This window comes from Cottoperca gobio, chromosome 6 (assembly GCF_900634415.1).
Source record: "Cottoperca gobio chromosome 6, fCotGob3.1, whole genome shotgun sequence".
Lineage (NCBI taxonomy): Eukaryota > Metazoa > Chordata > Actinopteri > Perciformes > Bovichtidae > Cottoperca > Cottoperca gobio.
Genome location: NC_041360.1, coordinates 22,503,451 through 22,523,163, shown reverse-complemented (window position 1 = coordinate 22,523,163; position 19,713 = coordinate 22,503,451). Strand labels below are relative to the sequence as shown.

General features: G+C 38.9%; 1 protein-coding gene across 2 annotated transcripts in view; it reads left to right on the top strand.

Annotated features, from left to right (window-relative positions):
- The window catches only part of lingo1a (leucine rich repeat and Ig domain containing 1a), a 104,558-nt gene extending 86,900 nt beyond the window's left edge, over positions 1-17,658 (top strand). For both annotated transcript variants that reach the window (XM_029434482.1, XM_029434481.1), the window contains one exon: positions 13,775-17,658. In XM_029434482.1, the coding sequence (XP_029290342.1) occupies positions 13,787-15,634 (1,848 nt within the window). In that variant the 5' untranslated portion in view covers positions 13,775-13,786 and the 3' untranslated portion in view covers positions 15,635-17,658. The remainder of the gene's footprint in view (positions 1-13,774) is intronic.
- The last annotated feature ends 2,055 nt before the right edge of the window (positions 17,659-19,713 follow it).

The window sequence follows — 19,713 nt, the reverse complement described above, 5'->3', positions numbered from 1 at the left end:
ATTATTATTATTATTATTGTCATTGTTAATAATAATAATAACAACAATACAATAACAATAATAATAATAATAATGATAATGATGATGATGATGATAATAATAATAATAATAATAATTATTATTATTATTATTATTATTGTTATTATTACTTTTATTATAATACTAATAATACTAATACTAATAATAATATTTTATATTATTATTATTGTTATTATTACTTTTATTATAATACTAATAATACTAATAATAATAATAATAATAATAATAATAGTAATAATAATAATAATAATAATAATAATAATAATACAGCTCCTAAGAATATTAATTTGGTTAAAATGGTGTTTGGCTTGTGCCCATTTAATTTCAACATTCTCTACCTGGGAGATATTCACCTGTAATAGTATACATAATACACTGAATCTAAAAGATGCACAATGATGAGTGATAAGATGTGGACATTGCCACTTTTTAAAGTATTTTTGTGGGGAATGTTTTCAATTACAAATGTTCCGAACTAGACTAGAACCAGGGATGTTATCTGCAACCCATAGGGGCCACCAGGATACCCAAGGAACTTGCAGGACAGCATACAGTGAACCATAGCCTCCTCTCTAAGCTGAGCTGCACAGTGTCGGGGGTGGTTGGTTAAGCAGAGAGGTAAGATGGAGAATCTCATTTTGTCGATGCGTTTCAGCTTTCATTCAGAAAAATAGAATGCAAGGAAGTTTCATTCAAGGACAAAGAGGAGCAGAGAAGTATGTGTGCCCCACTTAACATGCACATTGTGGTCTGCTTGGATTCTTTTTTCATCCTCCCTCAAAGCAAAGCATAGCTTCGACTGCATATGGAAATTAGTTAGTAGCTTAATCTGGACCAGAGCATCATGTTTTGAGAGTAATGTATTTTTGTCCATGATCCCTGTTCTTACTAAGTTTAATAAACTAAATAAGTTTAATTTGATCGATTGCTTGTGTTTTAACTTTGGCTACTGCCAGTCACATGCTTTAAATCTGGGGTGGGTGAGTGAGGGCAGTTTAAGCGGTGAGGTCGTGGTTAGGCACAGGTGGATGGGGAGGGTGAGACTGATGAAACATCCAGGCAGCGATCAAAGGCGAGAAAATGAAATGGCATTTGACCTTGTTGGACGCTAGCATGTGACGTGCTGCCACAGAAGTGCAAAGTAGTTTTGGAACCTGTGGGAATTGGGAGGCGAGAGAGAGAGAGATCAGGTCTAGGGGGCAAGAGGATGGTCCAGGCAATGTTACCCTTCAATCTCATAACTGATTCAGCAATGGACGTTCAAACGTGGAGAGGTGAGCAAAAGTTATTACAAGGACAGAATCAGAGTCATTTTAAGGTGGGATACAAAAATTGTGACTTGCATGAACTACGGTTTATCTCTCACTATGCATTCAAATAATGCTTATGATGAGAAGTAGTGGGCTCTGTGAAGTGGTCAAAAGAGATGCTTCTGGAGTAATCTCCCCTCCATAATACAGTGTACCCTCACACTGGTCCTGAACCTGTGCTACATATGCAAATGTGAAATAAATAATTCAAATCTTTTGCATTTTCTTGTCCTCGCTCCTGCTATGTTGGCAATTATGAGTTAAACAGCTGACAGAGAAAAGCAGCAAATCCTGACATTAGAGAAGCTGCAGCCAAAGAAAAGGTCAGATGTGTGCTTGATAAGACTGAAACGACTTATCGATTGACCAAATGGTTGTTAATTAATTAGAAAAACGACTGTAAAACGACGAACGGATGCAATATTTAAATGAAATCCGAACCACAGCTGTTTATTGCCCTGAAGCACAAACACTGTGTTTGTTTCATGAGGTACCTCTCAGTAAGGATGTTGTTTGTTTGTTTGTTGATTCACCGTTCCTGTTATTTCATATCTATGCCAATGCTATAAATAAGAATATGTTTAATCATCTGAAATGCACAAATATATAAATATATATAAAACATTTTTTCCAGCACAGCCAGCAGTGTTTCGGCACTGTCTCCTCCGTAAATGTCATACAAGTTACATCACAACAAGGCTAACATGACAAGACTACAAAGATGAAATTGTAAAATGTGTGTCCACAAGCATATCATCTGCCTGTCAGCACGCTTCAACAAAAGGCACTGCTCTTTGCGAGGAGACAAAGGAAAAAGACAGTCACTCTTATTAATTAAAGCATGAGTGGCAGAAGAGATCTCACTTCCTCGCTCTGCAGATTGAGGTTGGATGGGCTCAGAAATAAGGGATAGTAATCCAAACATAGTCTTTATAAGCTCACCATAATGTAGCATTTAGAATCTGTTTAAGAAGAATTACTTAAGGATCCGAAGCTGAAAGGAATAACGTTTGAATGCATTTCTTCTGTAACTTGTCTTAAAGGGGTGCACACGTGTTGACAAGGGATTTGCAGCGTCTTCGCCGACCCTAAAGCCATCTGGTATTACCATACAGGGTCACCTTGTCATTGATCCATGTGTAGCATGTGAACTACCTAGATTGTCTTTCTAAAAGTGAGATTCCGCTCCCTCTAGTACCCCTAGGATTAGCAGAGCGAGTGAGATGCGATTCTTTTCTTTTCACTATCTTTATGACCTCTTCTCTCATACAACAGGGAACCAAAGATAGGGAACGAGAGGATGCAAGGACAGCTTAGACAAGTAATTTTGCCTTTAATTGCTCGAACCTCCCATGAGTGCTATTGCTTAAGTACTCCAAAAAACTGTTGTTGTTTTCCTTCACATAATCTTTGATTATATGAAGGTCAGCATTTTTTCTCTAAGCTTCTTATGAGAGAATTTGGAGCAGGTGGATTGCTCAGAGAGATCAGACAATGCTCCCCTGCTGGAGTTGAGAGCGAGAGCGAACTGCCCCCTTTTTTTACTTCCACCGCAGTTACTTTCAAACTGTCTCCAAAGCCCATCTCGGCCATTTTATATACAGTAGTCTTTGTTGTTTTGTCCTGCTCAGTCCTCATTTCCCAGTCTATATCAATGGCGCCATTATGTTGGGTTTTATCTGGCTAATTAAGGCTTCATCTTTCTGGGCAATCTCTCAGAGGACATGGATTACGCTCCCCTATCTCTGCACTGGAGCCACGGTGAGGTCGGACAGGGCTGCTCCGCTCTCTGTAGATTGTGGAGGGGGAAAAAAACAAAAACATTGACATAAGGTTGTTTTAGTGAAATGATATTCAGACAAAGGAGAAATATAGAAATATTAGATGCTGAAAGTGGGAATAAAATGATTTATTGACGAGCTGTGGTATAGTTTTTTTGAAAGATCGATGGCATAGTAAACACAGTTTGAGTGTGCAGGACCGAGATGTTTGCACAGGATTGTTTTTGTTTGATTCATGCCTTCTTTGCAAAAGCTTATATATCAGCTACAGTGCGGAACAAATGCAACTAGAACCTAAATACTGTAAATTATTTTCACCGCCGTTATGTCTCAATTGTCCAGCCTATTTTATCAGCCGTTTGAATCGATAAGCGAGCAGACCGTAGCCTATGGACAATTCATTTACAATCACTTTGCAGGCCTCAACAGGCGGCATTTTGTTTACATATGCAATCAGGTGATTCATTTCACTTGAAGTAGGGACCCTGAGTCACAGCTCGGCAGTGCGAGAACAGGACTGTATTCATTTCAAATGCCTTGTTGTTTTGGGTCAACTATAATTATATCTTAGTGTTGAAAGTCAACATCTGTCAAAGTCAAAGTCCGGGTCAACACATTAAAACAACAGCCACTTTACCCTCGCCACGGGAAGACCTCTGCGGACCCGTCACTACCTTTTGACTTTTCTCACATTGCAAGAAGAGAGGAGAGAAAACATGTTTTGTTTTGTTGTGGTGCAGAAACAGAATCCGCCTCAGAGCTTTGGATGGCTCTTGTGCAGTTCTTACAATGCAACTGATTTTCGATAAAGAACTTATGATACAGTGTTTTTGTCTGAGCCCACAACTCTGAAGGAGATAAATCCTAAATGAGTAAGCTGAAGTGACTTTGCTCAGACAGTTTTATACACCACTGTACATTTGAGAGCCATAAATCAAGAACCACGAGTAAAAAAAGACCTCAATTCTTGTATTTTATTGTATTGTTTAAAGATGAAACTGAAGGTGCGGTTGCACTGGCATCCATTTTAAATCCTTGAAATATAGTCCTCTCCGTCTCTGAATGACATCCACCTTCACGGATGTCTTACAAAACAACTACTTGAAATAACTATGCCATTCATAAAATGACCCAAACGTGAGTCTATAAAGTTTTATTGCTTATTTGTCTTTCTTTTGTTCAAATGTGTCAATGGTGAGAGGTGAAATGATACATAGAGTGGTGTGGGAGGAAGGCCTTGGGAGACGCATGGCATGATTGTTGCTTTTATTCAATGTCACTGAACTCTTGCTTGAATAGAAATGGCTGTTGTCGTTCAGGACTGCATTATTAGACGTCCTTGCAAGAGATATTGAACTCAACTTAATCACAAGCAAACAAAAAGTCATTATGCCAGCATAACTAGCTGAATAAATATATTCAGAAAACAGACAAATAAATGAGTCAAGTACCAATACTGGTAGTTGAGAAACAATACTTATATACATCGGACGCTATTCATTCTTTCACACTGTTGTTATTGTGTTTGTTTTGTATTCTGTTCAGTGAGTTTCAATAGCAACACTGTACGTCAGGTGACGAGATCTTGTATCCATTTTCTCCGATGATGGACAGCCTGACGAGTATTTCCTTGTCATTCTTCCAGCACATAGAAAAACTGACGTGCGATAATGAATTTTGAAAAACAATCCTTCCTTTATTGGCGCTCCCCTTTGCCTGTGTGTTGTTTGTAATCTATGCTGTTCTCCGCTACAGTAGGCAAACAGCGGTATCCTCCAGTGTCTGATCTGAGTGCATTAGTGTGGCATTTTCTGCATGGGGGTCACCTCTCCATCAACTAATTACAGCTCATTTCCCTTTTAAAGGCCTCCCTTTGAGCTGCTGGGCCAGCTAAGCAAAGGGGATATTTCCCTCGTCACATTGTGAGGAATGTCCTTAGATGCCAGTCACAATTAAAGTCAATATGGCCCTAAGCCGCTCTACACTGTGCCCATCACAATTCCTCGCAGCCGATAAGATATTCATTATGAAATGAAGGCATGTTTCTATGTTGACTCCCTTAATTGAGAAACCAGTGCAGCCTGCGGTGCAGTCGCAGCCAAATCCACTCACTTCTTCATCTAAGGGTATTAAAGCTGCGTCCTACAGCCGTATATGTAGGAGTTGATATTATGGTTGTTCCTTAAGCCAGCACGCCCAAATACAAACAACCCTCCACACACACACACACACACGCACACACACTGTCAAATCCACTCACTTCTTCATCTAAGGGAAAAATGTTCAGTAACCCACTCGCTAAACGGTCGTTCATCCTCCCTCCACCCTTGAAATAATACATGTAGAATTATACAATTGTAACATCTTCATCTTTCAAAATAAATCCTTCTTCTCCAATAACACTGCTTAAGGACTACTGTGATTTTTTTGAAGTACTGTCATTCCTAAATTAAATCTGACGCTGTCAGCGAACACTTATGTGCATAAAAGAGGTAAAAGCTTGATTTAGCTGCATAATATTAACTCATCACTCATGAATGATTAATTCTGAGCAAAAATGTGGATTATTTAAATAAATTTGGTCGTCTGGCAGGATATGAGTTGTCACAGACTTGTATACGGATTGTCCTTCAGGTCTTGACTGCCATACATAAAAACATATAGAAGGAAATCAAATGGTATGATTCTCTTGTAGAATTAGTTTTAAAATTGTGCAACAAGAAGCGTATAGTAGGTGAAGAAAAGAAGGATGAATACGTGAGAAAATATCTCCATGGCTGCTCATCAAAGCAGTGATGGGGGAACCTGTTTATTTCCTAAGCTGCTTTGCTTCTGGCACAATAGCCTGTAAATTCATTACAATAATAATGGTGAGGCGTCAGTGTTTCCTCCTAATCAAAAGCTTGTGAGTTCTTGAGAAGCAAGCGAAGGAGGAATGTTCTTCACTTTGGATTCAAAAGGAATAGAATTACACACTTTTAGTTCACAAAAGACAAACGTGTAACTTAACTACAAGTTATCTTAATTGTTATGGGGGCACTTTATACAATGGAGGCCAAATGGTCACATCTTTTTTTTGTCTTTTAGCATGAGCGAAGCAACTTTGAAGAATGAGAAGTATTCATTACATTTTTACTACGGCCTCAGGGACTATTTTGGGTACTGCAGATCTAAAGCAGAGCTCAATTACCATGAACAATTATTATAAAATAACCTTTAATAAGCTCATATCTGCTACAAAGTTGATGTAAGTAACTGAATGTTGTTATTTGCAAATAGTAATTGCATGAATTGTCTGATAAAGAGTTAAAAACCAAATATATTTCATGTTAATGATAGAAAAGCAGCAAATCTTCACACTTAAGAATCTAGATTAAGCTCATATTTGACATTTTTGCTTGATAAATCACTTTAATGATTAATAATTTATCGAATTCATTGTCTGTGAATCGACTTATAAAATAGTTATTGCAGCAGTACATGTGAGAGCCTTATGGCCTTTTACCCTTTTATATCCATTTTTATAGTTGTCAATGAAAAGAAAAATAAGTTTTTTAATCTATAAAGTTTTAGAAAATAGTATGACTAGAATTGCTGAGTGGCCCAATGCTTGAAACAGACTTTCCTCAAGCACCTCATGGGGCCTTGTTAGTGCTGGCCTCTCAATCTTCCAAACGAAACAAACTAGAACGAGCCAGGTTCCTCCCACACACGGAAACACTCATCCAAGATCTGCATCCAGTCTGGAAAATAAAGCCCTGTGACCTTCACCGGTTATTGTTTCTCCTTCATGTATTGCCATGGCTGCAGTGTTTTCAGTTTTGCCAGTGTAGCAGCAAGTGGTGCAGCGGAGCACTGAAGGTTGGCATCTCCTGCGGTGTTTGGAGAAGAGTCCCTGTGTAACCGTGTGCCCCCGTGACATAATCGCTTTCAAGCCTTGAAGGCTCTGTCAGCAAGTTGTCCTCCTTCAAAAAGATCAGGCCTCAGAGTTGGGGGCACAGCGTTTTGGGACAGAGCAATACACAGACAAACAGAAATGTTATAACAGCATCTGCGGGCGTGTGTGTGTATGTGTGTGTGTTAGAAGCAGCCCTCCCGCCTGTGAAGCATTTTTCTCTCAGCCTTAGAGGAAAAAAGGGAACCGCTATTCCAGCAGCTCTCTCTGGGGGTGCCCCATCGTTCACAATCTAGCGGTTCTGCTTAGTTACTTTGTGCTCCTAAACACTTGAAATGTACGGCACACATCTGAGTTTCCCCCCCCACTCGGTAGTGCATAGATGAAGCATGTTTGGACTAAGGTGCAACCTGAAGTCTTGTATGCCATTAGTCTATATATATATATATATATTAAAGTTACTCTATGTAGTTTGTTTTTTAAATATGGTAGACATTCATATTTCCCTCAGAGGGAATTATAATAACTTGATCCTCTGACTTTTCATTTAGGTCAAAATATCAGTGTGTGTAATTGACCAAATGTGCAAACTACCTTCCCATCAGCCTCTGCTGCGCTTGTGTGTTTAGTGCTAATTAGCAACTGTTAGCATGCTGAACTACCACAGTGAACATGTTAGCATGTTAGCATTTAGCTTTAAAGCACTGCTGTGCGTGAGATGAGCCTCACGGAGCTGCAGGCTGCCACAGTCTCAGCCCTGTACTCACAGTTGACAGGAATAAAAGGATGGAAATGTTTTTGCTGTTTTAGAAGTCAGCAACTTGTTTACCACAATCGAGTTTCATCTAATCATATTTCCAACAGATAAAGCATTGAGTATGTGAGGAATTCTTCTTAGGTTAATGAACTACCACTTCACCTTTTGAAAAAACATAAATGCACAGCGAAATAAATCCGATCAATATGAATCAAATCAAATATTGTTGCACTTTGAAGAAATGTAATAAAAGGTTATGTCTGTAGAGATTGAATTGTTTGCTTTTAGAGCGATAGAAGATTAATCAATATCCAACTGATTGGCTATTAATATTTTGATCGTTTATATTGTCTTCCCCTTGTTACACAGGCTGTTTAAGATATATTATTATGAGCTTACGTTACTGTTTTAATGTACTGTAATGAGTTTTTATTCTGCCCTACCTTAGTTCAGGGGGAAATATTATAATTGTTCTATAAACAAAATAACTATTAGATAACATATATTATTCATAAAAACATAGCGGGTCAACAATATTGTCATCTATGAGTTTGTTAGCATCATGTAGCCTTTTTTATAAAAGGTAATTGAATATATAACTGTTATCTGTTGAATCACACTCATCATTAACATTGTTAGAATGTGAATGTCTATCAAATCTGGCTTTGATTTTTGTGTTATTTCTCCAAACACAACTATTGGCAGGTTTCTTTTTTTCATTTTTTTGGATCTTGTGAAAGGAAGTGCGTGTTCTCATTAGGGAGTGCTGAATCCTTCCAAAGAAAATCCACTTTATAAAAATCTGACATTCTGGAGGCTGTTCCTCTTTGAAAACACATCTCCTTAGGAACCAAAAATGAATGGTGATTCTCTGAACAGAGCTATGGAGACGTGGCTAATGAGCTTAATAATGATGGAACACCACATAAGGACACGCACTCCCTCTCTCACACACACACAACACACATCTGTGAAAAAAAATAGCCCAAATAAGGAGCCCGGGTGAACTTGGGTGCAATGAAACATGACTGAGTTTTAACAACCACCATCATTACTGATCACTGCACACATTGTCACCCATTTAGAAATTATGGAGTTTTTCCATTATCATTAGCAATGTGTTTGTTTGATTTATTTTTAACTCATATGCTCTTGAGGGGGAATCCAACTTATGTCCAAAGTGTTTAATTCATTTTTTTTCAAGCATGACAATGCATCAATATGATTTAACCTGTGACCACAATAATTACAGCAATAATACTACATTTAATTGATCACTTAGCCTAACACCCACATCAGTCAATGAGGTCACAGCAAAGGGTCCACTATGGCTTTAGGGATTCTACGTCTAAAAGGACTTCATCACCCGCTTACCATTAACTCAAGAAAACTTCTATGACCTTTACCCTTTTTTAAATCGATTCTTACATACTATTCTTATTTAGGAAGATTTTGTAGGAGAATTGATACATATTTGTGGTCGGACTAATACAGTCTTGTACAACAGCCCTGCAATACACCCTAGCTTCATAAAGGTTATAATGTTGAATACTGTTGAATTGTATTGCATTGTTTCCATCACCTTTAATCATTCTAGCCTTCCCTTAATCCATATATGTTTTGCGAGAGACACCTGAGTACAGCAGTGAGAAGGAAACAGGGTTAATATTTTCCTTCACCCCCTTTTTTTTTTTTATCAAGGAGAGTAGACTGAATATTAGAAACAGCTGTTCGTACTTGTGTGATTGAGTTAGACATCAGCAAGCAGAGCAACTGCGCAGAAACAGTATATGACCCCTTTTGGAGGTGAAGTTCAGGAGGGAAATGTCCACAGGTTTCATGGCAGAGTTTCATCGGGACAACAGCTGGCCACTGTTGGAATTCTGCACCTTGTTGCACCAACCAGCTTCTTCGCCTGGATTAGGGCTTTGCTGTCCATCTGTCGGGCGTCGGCTTACATTTAAGCCCTGCCATTTCACAGGCCCAGCACCAGCCAGCAATCCCACCAGGCAGCTTAGTTTCTCAATGACACAAGGGTAACCTTTTTCTTGAAATTCAGCGAGTAGACATTATGGCAGTGTGAAAGTGATCTTACTTGGGGAGCCAAAGGTCAAACTCTCCTGGTTAAGATGGATTTAGCCAAAGTGTGGCTGTCAATATACAAGTTTCAGTGTTATAACTCCAAGCTGCTACTTACTGCAAATAATTGAATCAATAAGCATTTTACGATGTAGTGGAATAATTATAGTAATATTGTCTTGGTGAGAATTAATACCCAAAATAGGCATAGTGCCCGATATGAATTTGCTACATCTACTTAAGGAGGATATTGGCTGTTGTGGCATCTGCTTTCTACAATTTGTCCTAGGGTAAAGTATCAACGTTATGCAAATAGTACAGTAAATAAAATTCCACAGCTGGGTCTGTCCATTCAGGATTAGCCTGCCAGCTGACTATGCAATTTAGAGAGGAATGGGCTTTAAAGGATTTTAACACTTTGTGTTACAGATAATGTCAGCATCATCTAAGGGATTTCCCAAAAGCTTACAGGTATTTAACAATGGTATTTACCAAGGCTCAGGAGTAATGTGTCTTGACAGGTAAACTAAAGCTTTGGGTCGTAACAATAACCCTCCCCACTTGTTTGATTGTGCTTATTGTGGAGAACTTAATGATGACAGGCAGCCTCATTCAGACACATGGAACAAGATTTAGTGGAGTGATAGCACGTTGTATGTTAAAGCTACGTGTGGACAGAAAACAATTAAAAACAGCTTACTCCACATGACCTGTTGAACATGGCGCCACAAGGTTTAAAATCCAGTGAGTGAAAAAGATCCACCAACTACCCAAGATGGTGGCTTGGCATTTTGATTGGGCTCGCTACTTGTAACACTGTTGCCTGTGTATACAGAGAAACAAGGATATCTTAAGCGCCAAAGATAAACTGCAGAAAATACTATTTTATTATTGATTGGATTGAAATTAGATTTTTATTTGGGGCCCAGACTCAAAACATGAAAATGTTTTTAGAAAACCAAAGTAAAGAAGGTTCAAGCTCAAAATTGATTAAAACTTTCAAACAAACTTGACTTAATGACAGCAGCTTATTTTCCATTTTAATTATGATTGTACAAACACTGATAGCTACTCGTACGCCACTCTGTTATAATAGGCGCATAGGACACCATTCACTTCCTGATATGAGGCAGCATCTTCAGGATCCCAATGGATTCCCTCATAAAGGCATTAATCTCACTATTCATTGATCTAGTTATTATTGGTCTTGGACCAGTGGGTCCTCATTTATTCAGCAACGCTGTCTTACTTCTACTCGGCCACATTCTTTTATTTGAGAAGCACGCCCCCTCTCACTTCACCTCAATTAATGTAATTCTCTGGGTGCTCACTTGAGTGTTGATTGGAATGAAGAACTGCATTCAGACTACATGCCTGCAAGGGAACGATAACGCCAGATCATTAACAAAATAGAGCAAATGTTTACCCGCGGATGGCATTTTCATCCTAATGTGTCCCCATCCTTTTTTCCCTGCATATATGCTGCTGAAGCCAGGTGCAATAAAGCTGCTCTGTCATTAAAAACAGGGCAACACAGGAATGAAGGAATGACTCTAAAAACTTAATTGACATGTCTTTCAGATAGATCTTGAAAAAGAATCGGATGAATTATGATTGAGGTGCAGTGTAATTTTGTTGGGATTTTGAGGCTTTGAGGATGTAGAGGAGTGTGAGTACTCATTAAAAAGCCTGACTGGGATCCAAAACCTGCTGAAGTTGCAGTCATGGAGCTTTACCAACAAGGGATTATGATTTGATAATTTTCTTGATTGGGTTTCAGTGTCAGTGGTAAAAGAGTTGGACATAATAGCATCTCATTGACTGATATCCAATATACGATAGCCACATGATACAGGGAGACAGATGGAATTGAGCTTGTGATAAGGCCACTCCTTCTTCTTAAGTGTCTTAGCATGCCATACAAAGCCCCACACTACTCCATCTCACAGCGTTCAGCACTGACTTGATCAATGTGGGTTAAGGAATAAGAATGATTTAAGATGGCTGGAGGCAGCAAGCAGCACAGCAGGCTTTGGTCAATCATCTCTGCCTGTTTCGAAATCTCTTGGTTTCACTTGATTACAGATGGTATCATCAAATCCTGAACTGAACTTTGACCTAAGAAGAAATAAAATTAAATGAGTGAAGTAAATCTAACCCATAAACCCATTTATTATAAGTCCAGTTGTCCATTGGTTTATTGGGAAAACGTTATTAGTTGTGACCACAACGGTAGTAACATGTAACCCCATAGTTAACTGTCAATCGAAATATAACCATAATATCATAGATGTCTTTCCCCTTTTCGCTACAGTCTCAATCTGTCACATGTAATGTGGTCCATGAAATCTGCTGAAGCACAAACACGTGCACTATCCTTCTTTACAAAACCTTGTGTGTATGAACAAAAAGCACCATTTGACCATGTGGAAATCGACTTTAAAGACAAATTTAGAGCAAGAGATGGAACTGCATACCACTGGCAAAATTCTACGTATTGTGACAACAGCTATCACACAAAGACAGGAGTCGCCCAGAGACATGTCTCTATGAGTGTGAATTAGATGTGAAGGATTTCATTTCTGTGGGGGGGTTTTTCACTCATCTTTCATCACGTCAGTGAATTAAAATCTAACTACATGTGATGGAATGTTGGACATAACATATTTCAAGTGATAATTAAACGATTAATTAAAATCTATATCATTACTAGTACTAGACCCCTCATACAACTGATATTTCAGAATCACCGTCTGCAAATCATAACATAAGTGATGCTCTCATGCTCAATTAACTCTATTATGTAATTGATATCATCATAGTGTTTTGAATATAACTGGAAATTCTGAAATTATAAAATCAATAGTTAATTAAATTGTTAGTGGACGGTATGGAAGCATGCTTGTAGATGGCATTTGAGTTAAATATGATTTGTTTTTTCCCCCTCTTAAACCCTGTATGTATCTCACTGCCTCCAATTCCCTGGTGGTGTGTGGTCTATATTTTATCCTAAAGGATTGCATGAGCCGAGTGTCAGCCACAGCACATACATCACACTTGCCACCATCCGTCTTTGATTGCATCCTCCTGTTACTGCTGCTCCACCCCCCTACTGCTTTTTTTTTTTTAAAACTCTCACAGCGAATTCAGACTAGAAGTAGGATGAAAAAAAAGAGAGTATGGTACCAGAACAAACCACAGATGTGCTCAGCATATGTGTCTGTGACACAGCATGAATTGGATTACTGTCTAAAAAATTATGTTAATTCAACTTGAAGCTGCGGCCCTTCACTTCATATCAGGGTGATCAAATTGACTGATTGATCGTCTGCAAGGTGTGCAGTGGAAATGGTGTTTAGCATACAGCAGACACATCGAGTGTGTGGCACAAGATGCATGTAGATTACTATCATTTTTGGGTCTTTGATTTTCTTTCTAGGATCAGAACATCCTCTTGTATATCACAAATAGGTCTGATACAATGATGTGCATTCACAGCAGCTACTTTGAAATACCTTTTGAAGCTCTGTGCAGAAAAGTGAATGATGCAGAATTCAAAACCGTCAGCACTCTCAATTATGCAAGCACATACCCTATTCCTCGTAACCGCCCACCTCTATTCATTTGGACTCTGTGGCATGAATACTGCAGCAGGATATATACTCTCTGTTCTGTTAGGAATTGTGTCACACCACGATGGCATCCTTTTAGTACCTATGATTGTTGAACTAACCATCTGGCAGAAAATGGACACAATGGCCAATAAGTTCACACTGTTGTACTCCACTTTCACCACATATGATGTGAAATTGTTGAATTTAGCAGACGACTATATATTTGAATTTCAGCCTATAACTCAAACCATGCCTTACAACCTCATCTAAATGTTTTCCTCTTCTCTATGTCTCCCCAGGTAACCGATAAGATGGCGGCCGGGGAAGCGACTGGGCACAGCTACCTGGTGGCTTGCTGGCAGCCCATTCTGATACTGATGCTGGGCACCGTGCTGTCTGGCTCCACTACAGGCTGTCCATCCCGCTGTGAGTGCAATGTTCAAGAGCGCTCTGTGATGTGCCACCGCAAGAAGTTCATGACAGTTCCCGAGGGCATTCCTGCAGAAACAAGGCTGCTGGACCTAAGCAAGAATCGTATTAGAACCATCAACCCAGACGAGTTTGCCTTTTTTCCCAACCTCGAACACCTGGAGCTCAGTGAAAACACGATTTCCACTATTGAACCTGGAGCATTCAACAACCTTTACGGCTTGCGGACATTGGGGCTGCGTAGCAACAAGCTTAAGCTGATCCAGCTCGGTGTCTTCACAGGCCTGAGTAATCTCACACAGCTGGACATAAGTGAGAACAAGATTGTCATCCTGTTGGACTACATGTTCCAGGATTTGTACAACCTCCGGTCCTTAGAGGTGGGTGATAACGACCTAGTTTTCATCTCCCACCGAGCTTTTCATGGCCTTAGTAGCCTCGAGCACCTGAGTCTTGAGAAATGCAACCTGTCCTCTGTGCCAACAGAGGCTTTTACCCACCTCCACAGTTTGATCACGCTCAGGCTGCGTCTCCTCAATATCAATGTCATACGGGATTATTCCTTCAAACGTCTCTACCGGCTGAAAGTGTTGGAAATAGCCAATTGGCCATATCTGGATACGATGACCCCAAATTGCTTGTATGGATTAAATCTCACCTCCCTAACCATTGCAAATGCCAACCTAACCACAGTTCCTTATGTAGCCCTGCGGCACTTGGTTTATTTGCGCTTTCTAAATCTTTCATATAACCCTATCCATACCATTGAGGGGAATAAGCTCCATGATCTTCTGCGTTTGCAAGAATTTCACCTGGTAGGAGGCAGACTGGCAATGATTGAGCCCTACTCTTTCCGTGGTCTAAACTATCTGAAGATCCTAAATGTGTCTGGAAACTCTCTCAGCACTTTAGAGGAGTCTGCTTTCCATTCAGTTGGCAACCTGGAAACCCTTGCCTTGTATGATAATCCCCTGGCCTGTGACTGCAGACTGTTATGGGTTTTCCGACGACGCTGGAGACTGAATTTCAACAGGCAGCAGCCTACCTGTGCATCCCCGGAGTTTGTCCAAGGCAAAGAATTCAAAGACTTTCCGGATGTCCTGCTGCCTAATTACTTCACGTGTCGCAAGTCTAGGATTAGGGATCGCAAACCCCAGCAGAAATTTGTTGACGAAGGAGCCATTGTTCATTTTGCTTGCCAAGCAGATGGAGATCCTTCTCCAGTGATAATGTGGCTATCTCCACAGAAGAAGTTTATCACCACCAAGACAATTGGAAGGCTATCCGTGTTGCCAGACGGTACCCTCGAGGTTCGCTATGCCCAGATTCAAGACAATGGTACATACGTGTGTGTAGCTAGCAACGCAGGCGGAAATGACACCTCTCTTGCTCACCTACACATTCATAGCTACTCGCCTGACTGGCCACATCAGCCCAACAAGACTTTTGCCTTCATCTCCAACCAGCCCACAGAAACTGGTGCTAACGGTACAAGAGCCAATGCCCCTTTCCCCTTTGATATAAAGACGTTGATCATTGCGACCACAATGGGTTTCATTTCTTTTCTCGGTGTCGTCTTGTTTTGCCTGGTGCTGCTATTCCTTTGGAGCAGAGGTAAAGGCAACACAAAGCACAACATTGAGATTGAGTATGTGCCACGGAAATCGGACGCTGGCATGAGCAGCAGCACAGCCGATGCTCCTCGCAAGTTTAACATGAAAATGATCTAACGCAGTTGTGGAATTTATTAATTTTGAACTAAAAAAATAAGACAAATGGAAAAGAAGACATTTTCTTTCCTCCCTTACAAACCTGTGGATCCTGGTCTGTTAGAGTAATATGTTTTTTCCTGAGTAAAGCACGAGAGGGGGGGGGGCATTTCCTGACTTTCACAAGTGAGAGAGAATGAAAGCACATCCAGTGCTATGGGGCATTGGTGGGTTCTACATGGCCTATGGGGGCATCAATTGAAAGTCAAATTTGTCATAAGCAGTTCATATTCCTGTGGATTTATACTGGGAAAAATATATCTGAAAAGAAAAACACTTCAAACAGCCAGAATGCAAGAGGCAGATCGAACTTTGTCCATCGCTGTTTTGTGTCTGTATTTTTTTATTTAGTGTTTTTTATTTTCAAGGTTGGATGTCAAGTTATGAATGAGATTTGTATGGGTTGATGAGCACATTTATACAACGTGCATTTCAAGTACATCATCATTATACTGTGTGCTACATATGGTCTGTTTTCTTTCCTACAGTGATGATTGTTCTGTAATCCATCAAAATGTATATCTGTGTCACAATACCTGATAAAAAAAGACTAGAGTATGTCCCAGCAATTAGTAGAACATAGTATGGTACATGTTAGTGATGTACTATATAAAACGTAATTTGATTGCCACTGCAGCTAATTCGTAGCCACCTTCTTGGCCAATAAAGTACAATGAAGGATACTGTAAAACAGTTTACATTGGTCATTATGTGACCTGAAAAACAGAATGATATAAAAATATAAGTGCTCTGAAAACTATTTATACCAATTCTCAGTTCTGTACGCAACAATCAACCAAAAAGGTATTGTAAGAATCAGTTTTACAATGACAAATATCAATATTTAGTGATAGAGATTTTGGCAAAGATCCCATAGTTAAATGTGACTCTTAATATAGGATTTTAGCATTTGGGAACTGCTCTAATAAAACCTATTTTAGCCCAGCATCTGATATCAGTGTCACTTATCCCTAATATTCAGATGCAACCCATACAGTGCACAGACATGGCTTAAGGGCATGATACAGAATGAAATGTGATATGTTGCTGATATGATGGGGCTCTGTACCAACAATAGATGCAGCATGTATCCTATGGTTTTGCCATCAAACAGATTGTTGGTATTAGTCCCTAGATTCTATAAGCGCTTATCCCTGACTTTTAATCAAAAACTATTATGTAATGGTATTATTTGTGCTCAACATGATTGTGAAGAATAAAGGTTGTGGTGCTCACATTATTTGGATATATGTGCTCCTCATGCTGTAGAATATTTCTTTCATTGTTGGTTATTTTTCTTGATTGTTTTATGAAATCAATTATTTATTCATGCCGATGCTCCCCCCCCATCAAAGCCATGGAAATATTACCTTCCAGGATCATTTACAGGTTTGCTATTCCCCAGAAATGTGCAATGTTTGTCAAGGGGAAAAGTAACTGTGCTTATTATGCTCCCAGTTGGTCCTGCATATAAATTCTGAGGATACAGCCTTTCCTTTTCAAACACACACTGTGGACAGCTGGGCTTTGCAAACGTGTGTGAGGATAAAGGCTAAGTTATTTATGATGGATGACATTACAGACAACGACACAGTAATGGGCTGGAAGTATGGACAAAATATGCAGATGGTTTGAGTGACACAGATGGTTTCACCCATGGAGCAATCTGAAGCAGCTTTGGTGTAATCCATTTTGCATAAAGGAAAAAAAAAAAAAATCACTGGATATGGCTCATGGTTCTCCCTCTTGCTGATTATGAATGCTCTCTTTGTTCAAAGTGTGGCTACTGTACCTAGCCTTTTTTTGGTCCCGAGTGATCCCGGGAATCTGTTTTTTGTTTCCGTTATTCCTTTTTTTATTTTGACCCTGGACTATGTTGACTGTGTAGTCCAAGCCAACTTTTTACAAAAAAAAAAAAGATACTAAAAAATAAATCTATGGAAAATACATTCAAATTGTTCTGTGCAATAAAGGTAATATGCAGATTTTTTTTTTTTAATTAACTAAATTTCATTGATGTTGAATTGTTGAGAATATGGTATGTTGTATTAAACAATCTATGGACTTTTTTAAACACATGATGGTCCTATCTTGATTTTAAATGTGTCTTTAGTAACGACTTTACTGTGTTATTGTCAACAATGACAGCTCTGTATATGTAATTATGACTTCCATTGATCTTGATACAATTTCTTATTCATCAATAAGGATTTTTGAAAGTGAAATATAGTGTAATAACCCTTGAATGTGTTGCTACACAAGCACAAGCTCTAGCTCAGCATTTGGGTGTATTTTTCTTCTACCCAACAGTGAACAAATAAGCAATTTAATGTTTAACTTCTTTGATTGGATACCTCATTAAATGATGATACAGACCGCAAGGTAATTTAACATCATATATTCCAGCGCTAATTACTTGTTTATAGGGCATTGGTAAGTTCACTTGTTGGATTGCCTGGCCTCTAAACATTAATTAACCGCCATTAGTACAAGGATCACAAACATTAAGATATGTATAGAGAATATTATTCATTCACGCTGCAAATGTGTAATGTTAAAAGATACAATATTGGTAAAGTAATAAGTTGGTAAACTTCAAAATGAAACAAGAAATAGTAGGTTTAACATGGAGTAATCGCTTTATTCTGGGGTGTCTCTGAGCGAAACATGAGCAAATGACGTTACTCTTTGAAGGTTATGGGACATGAGCAAGACAAGGACAGCCTAGTTCTATAAAATGTGGTGCTGCTCTGAATTAAGTTTGGATCTCTGTCCCATTCCTTTTTATTCCACATCCTTGCTTCCTTGGTTCGGGCACCTTCGGGACTTTTGACGTTCTTTTTTTCCCCTCAAGCTGTATCAAAGCACACTCATTTATCTTCCGAGTTGAAAACAGACAGGCTGAATAGAGGAGGAGAGAAACTATTCTGGAGGCCTCAGAGCCCTAGAGAGTAATGGTGACATCTATTGTTTTCATTCCTCAGATATTACATCTGTGATTAAATTTCTAGGTCAGAAACAGGCTAATGGATTCTGACACTGTACGACAAGTCACCTCTCCCCAACTGAGCATGAAAATACAGACACACCTCTGGGTGTTCCTTGCACTCATCCAAATCCATGTGCTTGATGACATCTGGGAAACACATCGTGTTGGCAAATAAAAGTGAGAATTTGTTGTCTGTTACACAACAGATCAGATGCCTAAATGATGAGATTGATGTGTAAATGTGGAGATTAAACTCATGACAGGGGGATCAATCTTTTGTTATCCATATCAAAAGGTCAAATATAAGCTAGTTTATGTGTATGATTATATATTAGACCTACTGCCTCTTAATTCTCCTATCTCTTTCGTCACCGTCAGTCAAACCCTACATATATTAGAGTTAATGAATTTGTTAAATCACAAACTAATCCCAAAAGCTTACTAATAGAGCAAGCATTAAGTGGACTGAAAATTAAGAATACTTTTTATTTGAAATGCTATGCATCTAATGAAAGTGCTTATTTTTTAAATCACTGGCTTAAATGAAGCAACTGCATCAAACAGCATAGTGTATAATTGTTTTCCAATTAATGCTAGCACTATCTACATGTTTGCATGACATTGGCATTGTATATAAACCTTTTTACACATTATGATAGTGTAAGTACATATACAGTAACAATCCTTATACCGTCTTGACAGTTTAGCTGTAAGAGAGTTTAACAGTTCAAATTTTGATCTTATTTGATAACTTCTCGGTGTCCCACTTGAGATAAATATTCACAGATGTGATGGGATGAAGGGATAACACTTATCATGCTCAGTGGTGTGGTGTTTTAGGGTTTATTGCTCCACTGTTGTAAAAACTCCATCTGCTTTTAAAAGTCATTTCCATGCAATATTAAGGAGAAATGGGAAAGTCATATGTGACAGCTTATGTTTTCTTTTAAATGTGTTCTTGTGGTTTTCTATGTGGATGGCCTATATTGTGGTAAATTATTTATCTCTGGAATGTAGCATATTCACAAAAAAGTCATCAAAAGCTAAGTAC